Consider the following 14,841-nt stretch of genomic DNA (forward strand, 5'->3'; position numbering starts at 1 on the left):
GCATAGCACCGCAGCAAAGAGAAAGAGAGAGCAGAATCCTCTCGAGTTCTTCTCGCGGGTGTGTGGGACACGAGAGCGCCTGCGCTGCGGCTGCACATCAGCTGAGCGTGGCCCGATCGCCGACCTCTTCATTACATCTATAAGTATATACGTACCCTATCCTATACCACTGTGTACAATGTACATGTGAGTGTTCCTTTTCTATCTGCATATACATACAAACACGACTTTCGTCCTTTGTATTGCTTTGATGCCTAGCATTTACATGGGCTTGAGCGTAGGCTGCCGCCGCCGCCGCCGCTGCTGCTGCTGCTGCTATAGCATGCTATATGCATCGACGTCCAGTTCTTCGCTCCTTTTATAGAAACCTGGACTTGGCTGAGCTGTATAGACGGCAGACTCAAAACGGTCCCTCTTTTGTTAATCGAAACAAGAGAATGGAAAGAAAGCGACTCTATTTTACTTTAATCTCGCGCGTGTGTGTTTATGTTCGGAGCTTGACTTGGTCGAGCCTAAGCTTTTTATCAAAATTGTCCCCGGCTAGATATAGCGTATACGCATTTAATGCTTGACACTGAAAACGCTAACGGGAGTAATTTTTACATGAAAAATACACACGTCTTCTCGCGGTCGACAAAAGAGCTAGGCGTGTAGGAGGTTACTTTATGGCCATCGGAGCGTCGTTGATCGTAGCTTTCGGCCGAACAACTGCGTCTCGGGCGGAGCGATCGAACGGACCGAAGGTTTTATTATAAATAGATAGGAATTGCGATCGGTAAAAGGCGAGTGTTGAATATATGTACGGGGGCAAGGATTTATCTGGCGGAGAGCCGCCGCCGTTGCCGCCGCTGCTGCTGCTTCGCGTGTATGTATCCATGACGCATGGTAGTACGCAGTACTTGGTCGCAACGGTTCTTGCATACCGAGACTAGATAGACATTATCTTTTTAGAAAGCAAATATTTTAAATGCGTGCACATATGTAAGTATAGCTTCGAGCGAAATGTTTTGTATTTGCTTCGAGGCTTGTCGTCTAGCAATCCAACGAATGTATATATGGTCGTCTTCATCGTTGGATTTTCTTCACTAGCGTGCGCATCTACGGGATGCAAGAATACGTTTCGAAATATCGTCGCTTGCGTTCGTTAAAATTGAAATTGTTCGTTATTATTGAAAAAAAAATGTCGAGCAAGTGCAGCCACGTGTGGCACGCGTGGGATGCGATCACTTTGTCGCTCGATACAGTGAAAAGTTGTATCAACCGTCGCTCGCGCACGTTACGCTCGAATTCGTCATTTCTTTTGAGCTTTGAATCTGGCCGCGCTTTTCTTCTCCCTTTTTGCGACGAAGCTTTTTTTTGCTCGCAGTATTCGTGCGCGCTCCTTTAGGCGTTTTGTTCTTCAGCCATCAGTTTTCATCCGTGTCTCTCCCTCTCTCATCGAAACGCTCTTCGATTTCGCCGCTCGAGAAGCTCTTCGCTCATTTTACATTCGACTCGCTAGCTGCGCTTCTCTGATTCAGCTGCCTCGCGAGCAATATTATACACGGGTATATACCGACTGCTCGATACACGAGACAAAAATCCAACGATATCATTGCTTTTTTGCAGTCGATGCCAACGCGGACAATCTGCTTTATCTAAAAGATAGCCGCGTTGAAAATCTCGTTTGTATATCAGAAACTCTCGTTTGCTAATGTAATTTTTGCTAAGCCTACTTTGGTCGTTTTATTTCTCGAAAACATCCCGTGTTTTCTTTTCATTTCCTCAATTTCAAATCGATCGAATTGAAAAAGCAATAATTTTGTTGACCAAACGAGGCATCATCGCGAAGGACTCGAGTTAGCGACGGTATAATAATGGTCTTTGAAAACGCTGCATTGGACCGCGTATCGCTCGCGCCTCCCGTGTTGCATATGGTGCTGCGACTGATACAGCGAGGCGGCAAGCGCAGCAAGAAGCTGCACCGCTCGAGCTAGAAAGCTGTGGCGCGGCGGCGGCGGCGGCAGTGGCAGCCGAGTGCGCGCTTTACCCTCGTGTGCAGCACAGGAGAGAGCAGCAGCGCCGCGCGCGCACCGACAAGAGAGAGAGAGAAAACAACCCCCGGTACGCGATCAATACGCGATATTCCTCCTCCTCGCTCTCTTCCTCTCTCTCTCTCTCTCTTGCTCTGCCTCGTTCTAACTCGCATATATACTTCGCGATTTTATTCTCTCCCTCTCTCGCTTGCTCTTATTACAGCTGGTATATGTAGCTAGCTCGCTGCTGCTGAAGTTGGTATATATCTATGGATTTAAGCCGGTACCGCCCCATAGTTGTTACTTCCTCCCCCACATCTGACTTCAGGCTTCAGCTGGTTTGCTACTAAACGAACAGCTGTCTTCCCTCGCCGCGCGCGCTCACGCAAGCCAGCCAGCCAGCCAGCCTGCAACGCGCCTAGAGCTGCTCGTCTCTCTCTTTCTCTCTGTGCGCGCGCACCTCTTGCGCCACTGCTGCTCGTGCTGTGTGTACTTCGCGCTCTATACATAGGTATAAACGCGCAAAAGTGAAGTTTGGTTCGCGCGCGTTCATTTCACTTCTGACTTATGCTTCGTTCGCGTGTGTTTCGATCGATCTCGGTAGTTTTCGGGATCCGAGCCGACTCCTCGCCTACCAACTTCTCCCGCGCATATATCCCTCTGCTAACTCATCGCGTAGTTCGTTCGAAGTAAAAAAATTCGGAGCGAGCACCTCATTTTTTTCGCTCGCCCCTACACGTTCCGACCTTTTTCACCCTCTCTTCGTGTAGTACTTGGCTGCTTTATATAAGATTCGAATATTCTCGTATTCGCTCCTATACATATCATTGAAATTCCAATAATTTGCATAACGGGCGAATGTCGAATTCTTTTGAAAAATTCGCCAATCGCCCAATCGCGCTTTATGCGTAAATAGAAAAAAAAAGAGTCGTCAACGAGTTTGAATGAAAACAACGTTAGTCGAGAGCTAGTATAAATATTCCAAAAAAAAAGATGCGCGCGCGAGCGAGGCATCGCAGCAGCATTGGAACAGCAGCCGGCTTGGCGTGGCGCAGCAGCCGAGCTCTGTTGCTATGCCGGGTTCCCCACCTCTCACATATATATACGTCTACACGTATATATATATGTATGCGTTTGCTCTTCGCACTCTCTTGCTCTCTCTCTCTCTCTCTGTTGAGCAACAGCAGCAGCGAGCCAGCCAAAGCCCACCCCTCTCCGTCAACCCCCTGAGCGCAGCTGCAGCAGTCGTCGCGAACGACGGGTCAAAGCCTGCAGGATGGCTCCTTCCTCTCTCGCTCGTTTTCTCGAATCTTTCTATACGCGCGCGAATAGATGCGTAAATTCGTTCGCCGTTATTGGCGAGATGGAAAAAAATGAGAAAGAGGGATTATCGACAGGGCATTTTTACCCGACACAGGATTTCAATTATTTACAAAAGAAATGATCCTCATTTGAGCCAACAACGAAGCTGAACACGGCCAATGACTCTTATCAATCGCAAGCTCGTGTACTGCAAATAGCGTATACATATATCGGTGCAGGCCTATAGGCAACGAGCCGAATAAACCGCGCGAATAAGCAATGACGGTGCAGTGCGCGAGTCCGGAGCATCGCGCGTACGTACAGCTACATATAAGAAAAGTGCAGCGAGCTTCGAAGCGCGGGGAGAGCAGCCGGCTCAACTTGCGTTTCAGCGTAAGATCAGTTACGACGTCGCTGCCGATGCACGTGTGACGTCAGAACGCGATGCAATGCACCTCGGGCGCTCGAGCCGCCGCGTACACCTATGTCGTGAGAATTGCCCGCTCGTGTGGGTTTACCTGCACACACACACACACACACACACACACACACACATACACACGTGCATATAATATATACGTACAGCAGCTTGTACAGAGAGTGCATAGCGCGAGTATTATCACGTGCGAGAGCTGAAGCCATTTCAGAAACAAAATGCTACTCGTGTAACGACTAGTGTCGCATCGCGTCTGCCGCACACACACGCCGCAATAATCCCCTATCTTCGATATATAGCTCTCTCTCTCTCGCTCGCTCCCTTTCAGGTTGAATGCACCGCGCGCCGCGACCGCAGCCCCGGCACACATACACACACATACTCACTCCGAGTTTATTATCCGCGCGTACATATAATATATAGGAGGGATCAATCTATGGAGAAACAGAGCGAGGGACGAGATTTCTCGCTTTATCCGCGGCTGAGTGCAGCGTCAGAGCTAAAGAGAGAGAACCTCTCCATCGACTCGTTTTGCTTTTTCTTTTGGTAATCGGATATTACGGCCGCGCGCAAAGCTCTCTGTATACGCAGTTTCCTCCAGCTCCCCCTCCTCCTCTTCCTCCTCCACCGCGTGTGTAGCCAATGTTTGTTTTGAGAAAATAATACCGTCGCGTCCGTGTTTTCCGATCGCAGCTCGCGCCAACAATACCTGTTTCTATATATTACATGTGCACTACCGCGCATACGTGTATTAAATACAGTGCACGAGATGTGCTTGGGAGTAATAAGATTTCTAATAACGACCGATCGACCGAATTCTCGCGCTCGCCTTGCGGGTTCATTAAGCCTAATGTACACTGCAAACGTGACCGGAAATTCGTTCAACAAAGTATATATTTCGAACTGCAGGACTGCGCGCGAATTATAATATACGCAGTCTCGAATCGTTGCCCCTCCCGCGCGTGTAATGCCATAGCATTCAATTCTCCGTTACTGCGCGCGTGTACGTACTTGCACACATGCACATTTTATACCAAAAAATAAACCGTACCTTATGCTTCAGCGACATGCACGCGGAAGGTGCATATAGCCGCCCAAAATATGAACGGGAGGACCTGGCCACACTCGTGTGCAGCAGCTTTTCCATATACTTCCCCCCCTAACATGCAGTAAAAACTCGATGAATTATTCAGTGGCTCGGCGACACTGGAGCACAAATTTATTTAAGAACAAACACACAATTATAAGAGTAAAGAGAAAAAAACAGTAAAGTACGCGACGTACGAATCATGCCTTTTTTTCTTCTCTTTCTCTTTCTTTTTCCCGTTTTCGCCGTTGCCGGAGCCGACATTAAGAGCAACGAGATTGCGCTTATATGCGTGAAAAATCAAATAAAAACGAGAGATAAAGTATAGGAACGATTTAGCTATGCGTTGATTCCAAAGAACTCCGCGAAATTTCTTCCTATAGAGCAGAAAGAGAAGAGAGAGAGTAGACACTTGGCTGACTGGCATATCCAATTAATTTTAAGAAAAAAAAAACCATCTCTTTTAAATCTATACTTGTAATTTTCTGCAATTTTTTTCGTTGCTTAAATTTCTTTATAGCTGAAAATCCCACTTCAATAATCTCATTCGCCAATAATTTTATCGCGTGGAAAAACACATTCCAAAAAGCTTTGAAATCTCAATTTGTAAAACATGTTCTGAATGGATTGCCGAATCGATGTCACCTTATTCGATTTGTTTGAACAACATTCATATTATAGAAAGCATTTGGATAAAAATGCAAAATACATTCTTTGACGACTTTTACCGCGATTCCGATAAAATGGATGATTCAAATTAAAGTATTTCATCAATTCTCGTGCATTATACAATCGGTGACTGAAAACAGGATCTCATGTACTTAACAATACGGATGTATTCACGAAATTCATATTATTATCTTTTTTATATTGAACTATACGAAAATGTATAGTTGCTTAATTGAATTTTATATGCAATTTTGACTCTTTTCAATGACCCGATCTTTTTCACCACAAGTCGTTTTGTTTCTTTCTTCGAGAGAGTCGATGGGGTTGGCCTTGTACGGTTGTACGTGAATCCAAAATTTTTATTAATAATATCTCAACAGTTATCTCTTTGTAAATAACTGTGGCCTAAGTGTGCAACTAAGACATCCATAAATGTGCATCATTGTTGCTGTTTCTTGATGATTGTTATTTTAATGTCGTCATTCCTTGTCACCGTTGTCAGTCACAACTTATCTGGTTTTTTCTTCGGGTTTTCCCACACTCTGAATAAGTGCATAGTTTATATTTAGCGCAATTGAATGTCACACGCATTCTTTTACGGATGCATTCATGAATGAACATCAATTTTCTAAGTGTGATATGATATCGAAAATATTTTATAAATCAAGGTTTTTCAAACATTTCAGATACTATTAATCGACGCAGTTGCCTTTCTGCAATTATTAAATCAAAAAAGCTTTAAACGTATATTTTGAATTTTACTACCTACAAATCAGATATACTGTCGAGGTAAAGCCACAATTTAGGCTCTCGTCCCAAAAAAACTTGTAAATCGCAATTTTACCAAAGGTACCCCGAATAAGATATTCATGAAGCTTTTTAGAAAGTCATTGCAAGTTAGAATCTCAGAAAATTTGAGTCGAAAAAAATCATGTTCAGCCTGACTCTGGTATCTCTATAAACGCTCATTGTACCAATAAGTCTCCTTCTTTTCATTTAACTGCAAAACTACATCATTCAGCAATACGCAACTGTAGGTCCTGTGTGCAGGGTACATATTCAGCAAATACAGAGAACAGTGCCTCGGAAGAAATGAATAAGTTGTAGACCATATAATATGTAACATTTCATGACGCACATAACTGGCTGGAGTCTCGGCTTGGCGCACACGCAGCACGCGCTTTCGAGCATGCAAGCGCGCGTGGCACTCGGAGCGAGTAGGCTCTTTTCTCTTTCACTCTGCTGCTGATGCTGCTGCTGCATTCTCGTATGTGCCCAAAAATAAAGAATGAAAGCGCAAGAAGTTTCGGTGGCGGCTACGGCAGCGGCGGTAGCGGCATGGAGGGAGTGGACCAGAATGAGCCAGCGTGCGCGTGCACGGTGCAGCTCGGCAACAGTAAGAATGAAAGAGAGAAGAATGCGTTGCTGTACACACGGTTAAAAGCGGGAGCAAGAAAGAGAGAGAGAGAATGAAAATAGAAAGATGCAGCTACCTCTTGGCTAATATACCTGCAGTCCAACTCTTCTCTCTCTCTCTCTCTCTCTCTTTTGCACAACTGCAACGAGCTTACGGTAGTTATTATTTTTCTCAGTCCGTGTTATTCGCGCACCCTTTTTTCCGCACTTGTTCGTCGCAGTCTCGCAGTCATCGTCTACTTCTACTTTTAGCTTACACTCGTGTACTACTACATACTTGGGTACATCGAGCCGGGGCTTGTCTGTACAATCGTCGGCCGTTGAGGAATAAGCGCGTAGTTTGCATGAATCGACCAAAATGTGTGTGTGTATGTGTGTATGTATGCGAGAGAGTACACCCATGTTACACATGACTCCGGTAAGTAGTAGCTCCATTTCTCTCCCTCTCGCTATATTCCAAGAGGAAGACGCGACGATATGTCGCTGCACACACATACACTCACACACACACACACATACGCGTTTACACTCGTGCTGCACATGAACAGAGAAGAGCTGCGAGAGAGAGAACATGGAGGTGCAGCCAGCCAGCCAGTCAGCTAGTGAGAGAGAGAGAGAGAGAGAGGCTGCTTGGCATGAATGAAGCTGAGAATGCGCGTGCGATATACAGCTAAGTCTCGGCAATTGCGAACGAGCGGCTGCCTGCCTGCCTCGACTCTTCGTGACCTCGCGCGATAGCAGTCGCTGGCTGCTGTAACAGTAGCTGCATCTGTATCGCATGTACCAACAGCGAGACGAGCCACTGCAACTTGAATGAAAATTTTTTTCTTTCTTTTTTCTCTCGCTCGCTCATATACACTTGCGTTGACAAATTTATGAATGACGAAGATGAGTTTTGACGACTCAGGCTCGCGCAGCTGTAATTGCATACTCATGTAAAATCGTGCGCTATAATACCGTACACGCACGCACCTCTACATTTATATACGTACGATGCGCTGTGGAATGTCGCTCGCAAGCCTGCAATTAAGTGTCGCGTCATTTAAATTTGGATCATCAATCAGTATTATTTGCGAGAAAGAGGGGGAGAGAACGGCTTCGGCTCGGCGCGGAAGTTTTTATCTGCGCGTGTACACGCCTTATTACTCGGAGCACTATAAAATACTCTTGCACCGTCGAGCCCGAGTCGGAAATATGGCATATTTCAAACGAGCGCGACGACAAATTCCAGATTAAGCAAATAAATACACTTTTTGTAGCTCTCTCCTCTGCTCTCTCGCAGCTGTTTCTGCGGGGGAGGAGAAAGCATTTATCTAATACGAATCGCGCACAGTTCTTTGGCCAATGCATCCGAGCGAAGTCGGTGACAATAAGGGCGTTTATCGCGCACCGTCAACTCCAACTTCTCTCTCGCTTTTCGCCGTAGATACATCTACCTATAGATGCGTGTGTAGCGCAAACGACACACAACAATACACGTATATGTCCCGTTTATATAAACTCGGTCCGTTCGCCGTCGCCGCCCGCAAGCTCTTCGATGAAAAATCCTCCCGATAGTGAGCATTCGGTCCATTGTACGCGCAGGGGCAAGAAAACCTTTGGACGAGACGCGCCGCGTATATACGTCTGGTCGTAGTCTGGCGCTTCCATTTCGGTGCATTATGAAACGCGCCGCGCGCGGCTATATATACATAATGGCTCGAGCATAGACGAGGCTCCTCACTCTCTCTCTCTTTCGCTTGCGGCGTCAGCTCGCGACAACGATGCTAACGATCGATTCGGTCTCGGCGGCTGCTGCTCCTGCTACTGCTGCCGCTGTTATACTACTGATGCTGCTGCTGCCGCCACTTCGATTAGCCGATTTTTTCGTCGATTCACTGGCGTTGGGATATATTTAAAAAAAAAAATCTCCGACAAAGCCTAAAGGGATGAAACGCGCCAGACGTGTAGCGGAGTTCTGCGGTGGTGCGGGAGGAACCCTCCCGTTCTCTCTCTCTCTCTCTCTCTCTTCTCTTTCTCTCTGTGGTTATAACGGATAAAGCCCAGTGTCGGCTCGCTTGCTCGCGCGTGCGAATTAATGAATGAAAATTTTTTCTCTCATTCAAGCGTACGCTACTGCCGCGCCCTGACCTACTTTATTACCGATATATGCTACGTACTCGAGCGCTCCTCTCGTGCGCGGCGTACAATGTTCGATCATTGCCGTAGCTCTGTGTTTGCGTATAATGTGCCGATGTCTGCCATGCTTCTGTCTGGTCGCCGGTATGAGCTTTATGATACAATATGCATGCGCGTCAACAAGAGATACGCATTGTTTATATCTTGCCGAGCGGCTCGATAAGCCCGTGATGTTTCAATAAATTCGATTGACTGTACAATTATAACCGCGACGTCTGAGTGTTTATTTGGGACCCAGTGCGTCGAGATATGCGCAAAATGCCCTATTAATATTTAGCGAGCCGATGATGTGCATTATACATGTACTATTTTTATCCGAAAGAGAAGCGAAAGTTGCGAGCGATTAGCTGAGAACAGTTCCTCCCACGTGACAGTCATGGCGACAGCAAAAAATTAGTTGCATATTTGTGCAATCGCTCTGCAGCATTTACTTTCAACGTCGGCTATCAGTCGAAATTTATTTTCTTTCATTGATCGTGTGTGTGTACATTGCTGATCCAGACGCGCGCATGGTGGGGTTATCGGAACTTAGCTGCAATAAAGACTTTTTTCCTTGCACATATTTTGACAACGGCGCGGAATATTTTGTCGCTGCAGCAAAAATGGATCAAACAATTACTTGCGTATATTAAGTGTAATGTATAAAATTGCTCGACATAGCCGCTGTTGATGCAGCTATATTGTATTCTCAGAATACTTTATCGTTATCAATAGGTAAAAGAAAAAACGATTTTTCATTAAAATTATCACTTCCGGTTGATTATTTCGAAATGAAATTTCTTTAGACGCGTTGGACATGGCTAATAAACCTATAATAATCATAGGAATATAGATTCCTTCAAGACAAAGCTTTTTGAACCTTGTGATTGGCTGACGCTTTTCAGTGTGAAGAGACTGCTGGTGCACTTTTATACGGCGAGTCTATCTAACTCTTGCTGGATCAAACAACAAAACATATAATATGGTTGTTGTTTTTTGTAGCTAGTAAATTTGAAAAAATGCAAAGTAAATCATCATTTAAAAATTTAAAAATTATAATTTATTTTGCATAGTTTTAAATTTTTTATAAAAAAGCAAAAACACAGGTGCGCTCCCTAAACTTTCCTAATAAATGTCTAATACATTTACAGATCTTTATGTATCATATAATGTTTTATAGATTTCAAATAATAACGTTAGGTTGTTTTCGCGGGTCCCGAAATCGCAATTCTCGCGTATATGAGGAGCGTGGAGTACGCTGCTCTCGTCTGCCATACTTTAGCCATTCGGAGCGCGACACGCGCTCCTCGATCTTTATGCATAAATTCATAAATTCATAAAATTATGTAATTACTTGTGTAATTTTTTAATAAAATTGAGTAAAATTAGCAAATTCATTTAAAAAATTGAAATTCCATCCCTTGGACAAATCAAATTCAAAAGAAAAAAAAATTAAATGATTAACCAGCTATTTATTCATTCTTAAGATGAATTTTATTCAATTGTAACTGTTTAAGAGGTAAAATTATATATTTTTTATCTATTCTAATTTGTTACTTTTATTTAATTTTAATAATATCGTTATTTTTATTTGTTTTCCTTTAGTTTTTTAATTGAATTTAAAAACTCATACTCAAACGTCATGCGTGATGTCAGATCTTATCAATATTACATGTTCAAAGTGTTCGTGTATATAATACCCTTAATTGTGGCTGTATATGTTAGTGGATGTATTAATTACAAATGAAATTGACAATCCTTAGTTAGAAATGAAACGTTACCTTGCCAAAAAATGTTTTTGTCTCTAGATTAAGACTTGGCCGTATATAATATATCAAGCTTAGTAATTAAAAAATCTACGAAGCGATTCAAGCGGGTCGATTCACTAATAATAATCGAACCGCTCGATTCGCATTAACGCCCTTGATTCCTACACGACTAACGAATCTCGCCTTATTCGGCATTTCCATGTGTTGCAGTTCAAAGCAGCGGCAGGACGGGGACACAAGGCGGCGGCGGCGGAGGCGGTGGTGGAGGAGGTGGCGCGCCTCTGTACGGCCGACTGGTGTCCGAGGAGCCAGTCTGCGGTACCGGCACCGGTACCGGTACTGGCAGCGGCACCGGCGGCGTCTGCTCGAGCGGCGTCGCCTCGCAGGATGCACCGGCCGACATACACGCCATGCAAGCGAGGATACCGCACAGGTTTCGCGATCCTGCCTCGGCGCCACTGAGAAAGCTCAGCGTTGATCTCATCAAAACTTACAAGCACATTAACGAGGTGAGTCTTCGATATCATATTTGCCAACAATTTTTATTTTTTTTTTGCTCCATTACGCAATGAGCACTTTTTTTTCTTCGGGCTCTTGTGCTATGTCGTACGTGAGAGATACTCTGTATACGTTTAAATGCCACAAATACGCCTTCGTTTCTCTTCGATTGTTGTCTTACCTCGAATAGTTTGATCATAGGCAATATAATGAAGTGTCGTCGTAACAACCAAATAATTATTCAGCTGTATAAAATGAGAAATAGTCCTTGAACTCTTACTCAGCATGTTTTACCAATAAATGTTTTGAACTTTGTTGAAACGATAATTCTTTTACAATTTGTCTCGAGTCAAAACAAACCGAACGCGAGTCGTCTCGAAACATCGTCAACGAGCTCAAAACTGTCAGGTAAAATCGAATCTACGCGCGCCGGCTAGTACTAGTCGGTGTATTCAACTCGAGTGATTAAGAGCAACGTATAGAGCGAAGGTTTTGGAAAAAAAGCCGCGCAGCCCACGCTCTCGTCGCGATTTCCGGCCGCAGCAGCTCTTGTTGCGCTCGCACACGTGGGTTGTTGTCACGCTGGTGCGCCGCTGCGTCTCTATATACATATTGCTTTGCCGAAGCATTATGTATACGTTTCTATATGCGTCGAGCGCGATAACGCGTGGGTTGACGTCTCTCTTTTGTTGCAGCTACTCGATCGTCGCCGGAACAAGCGGAAAGAGAGAAGCGTATGCCTCCGCCCAGCCTTCCTCCTCCTCCTCCTTCTCCCGTGCCCCGAGCTAATCCTGAAGTAATCCGGCCTCGAATCGCGCGCACATATATACCGTCGATCCAAATGCCGCCGTCGTCATCGTCGTCGTCGTCTGCTGCTGCATTTTCTATACTCTTTTGCGCGCGCCTGCACTCGGAAGCTCGCCGCTCTCTTTTCGCTGGAGCTCCGGAAATGCCGAGAACTGTGTCGGCACACGCAGCGGAAACGCTAATGTCTGCTCGTATCTTACGTAATAATATCTTTGCGGATTTTAAAGTTCTCTACGACGGCTCTGCTGCTCTTTTTCTAACTTTTTAACGGCTATTTTCGTTATTTCGAGTGTCATGCATATTTCACGAAACTCGTCTCTTGTGTTTCGGATGTTTTGGATCGGTTTGTACGACAAAAAATAATTTAATAAAATGTCAACCATTCCGAAGCGATTTACACGCGTTTCGAGCTGCCTCGCACGCAGGAATTATGCAATATTTCGTCGGACAAAAATGTTGTACAAGCGACTGCGTATGGAGTCGCTTTGGAGCACGAACTAGGCCTGCTACTCGTTAATAGCACGTTGACTTGCGTGCAAAATATTGGTTATTAGCACAATTTCGTCAGTGACGCAAAACATAATGTACTTTTTCCGAGCGTTTTAAATAATCGACCAAAAAGCAATTACAGCTGGAACGAATAATAATGCATAAAAAATGCGAGGCGACGCACGAGAAACTAAGTGTATTAAATTAAACGTCAACTGTATTCGCTGACTTCTCGGAGGAGAATTATTACAGGTGTCCCGAACACGATCGAGCGAAATCTCATTTTTTCCGAGACTCGGAGACTAGAAATGCGAGGTGGTGAAGACACACGCGCAAGTACTTTTTCTCAGTTTCTCTAGGAACGATTGGAGCCGCAAGAGTGCTGCTCTTCACGGGCATTTAATTGAGAGACTCCTGTGGAAATCGATCCTTTTTCGGCTTGCACACGACAGCTCGAGCTCTGCGAAGGACACTGAAAATGGGAGTGTCCTGCTCTCTGTGTATACGTGAACATTGTAAAAATACAAAAATATATAATGTATATAAATACACGCACCTGTGCAGCGTCGGTCAAGAAACAGTTCGCGCAAATACACTCTCGTGTATAGGCACTCGCACAATAGCCTGCTGTACAGTGCTATATACACGCTTGTGTGCATGCGCACTCTACGTCCGTTCGCTGCTTCCGGTGACTCGCGCATTCCTCTCTACATACGGCGCGAGAGAAATAGCGAGAGAGAGAGAGAGAGAGAGATGGAGGGAGAGAGTAGATAGAAAGAGAAAGAAAGTCTGGCGGAGAGGCATCCTGCGTCCGAGAGTTATGCGCGCGCTTAGCTATACCACCACACTAGGTCAACTGCGTCGTTGGATGCTGTAAAGAATATCCACGCACTTGCGTATATAAATGTATAACCTATCGTCTGGATCGCGTATTAGGCACGTTATGACCGAATGTGGCGTATAGAGAAGAATAAAAGGGCGGTACCGGGAATTTCTTGATTGATTCATCCTTCGCTGAAGAAACGATCTCTGCCCGTTGGATACAGTCGACCCTTCGTTCGTAGAAACAAACACGGACTCTCGTCCTGACTATTTAAATACGTTTCTCCATTCGTGAGCGTATGAGGCAAGATTCTTTAATTCCTCGCAAAGCCGAAGATCTTTAATGATATATGTCTGTTTACCAGCGCGAGTCAAGTGCGCGCAGCAGCACGCAGCAGCATAGCTCCCAAGCATTTAATTCTTTCAGGCGCGTGCGCGTGTATGGTAATCTTTTCCGAGCCTGTATTGGAAAGCCGAGCTATCGATAAACTTGGGGAAAAGAGAGAAAAGCTCGGGCGTTTATTTGTGCACGCAGAGGTAAAACATGACCACAATGTGTCGTCTTTACATACCCAGCGCAGCAACACATATCGCATATACCAGATTCTCTCTCTTTCTCCTCTTGACGAAGAAAGGAGGGTTACTACACGCGAGACGAAGTCGCCTCGAGGGTAGTACAGGAAGGCTTGTCGCGCAGTTTTCTCCTCGTATATATGCTAAGTGCTTCTCTCTCTCTCTCTCTCTTACGTGCGCGCACGAGGCATCTATTGTTATATCCATCACACTATGCGCGCGGCTTGGCCGATTGATTTTATTGGTTTTTCTCAGTTGCGAGCTCGCGAGAACGTCGCTCTCAGATTCTTCCAGTTGCGACGCATTATTCTCACGCCACGCGTAGATTTGTGCACGAATTTCCCTAGCGATTTATTCCTGCACTTCGTTTTTCCTTTCCTTCTTCTTCTTCTTCTTCTGCTTCTTCTGCTTCTTCTTCTTCGTCGTCGTCGTCTTCTCCTTTTTCTTCTTCTTGGAGACAATTTTTTTTAAAGCTAAGAATAATGCCTGATTTTTACCCCATATGTATTCTCAGTCACGCGGTCGTTGTCGAGTCGTATATCCGTGTGCGAATCGACATGCGCATCGCTTGCGTGCCACAGATCTTGATATACATTGGCCATAACATGAAAGCCACCGTGTGACGATGGAAAAATAAAAGAGAACCGTACAGTAGATGCGAGCTCGGTAGCTGAAAAAAAACTCGCAGAGAGATGTTAAGTTTTTTTTAATTAAGTGAAAATGAGCTAGAGTGTGTTTCTTTCTACGAAAAAAGTTGCACAATGGATCGAATTTGTCAAGAAGGGGGGACATCCCCCCTCT

The 14,841-nt window shown here is 45.0% G+C and overlaps 1 protein-coding gene across 2 annotated transcripts in view; it reads left to right on the forward strand.

Annotated features, from left to right (window-relative positions):
• The window catches only part of LOC106652315 (serine/threonine-protein kinase minibrain), a 36,969-nt gene that overhangs the window by 11,258 nt on the left and 10,870 nt on the right, over positions 1 to 14,841 (forward strand). For both annotated transcript variants that reach the window (XM_014371200.2, XM_023459246.1), the window contains exon 3: positions 11,062 to 11,360. In XM_014371200.2, coding sequence (XP_014226686.2) covers positions 11,062 to 11,360 — 299 coding nt within the window. The remainder of the gene's footprint in view (positions 1 to 11,061; positions 11,361 to 14,841) is intronic.

The sequence above is a fragment of the Trichogramma pretiosum genome, unplaced genomic scaffold (assembly GCF_000599845.2).
Source record: "Trichogramma pretiosum strain Unisexual culture from Peru unplaced genomic scaffold, Tpre_2.0 scaffold31, whole genome shotgun sequence".
Classification (NCBI taxonomy): Eukaryota; Metazoa; Arthropoda; class Insecta; order Hymenoptera; family Trichogrammatidae; genus Trichogramma; species Trichogramma pretiosum.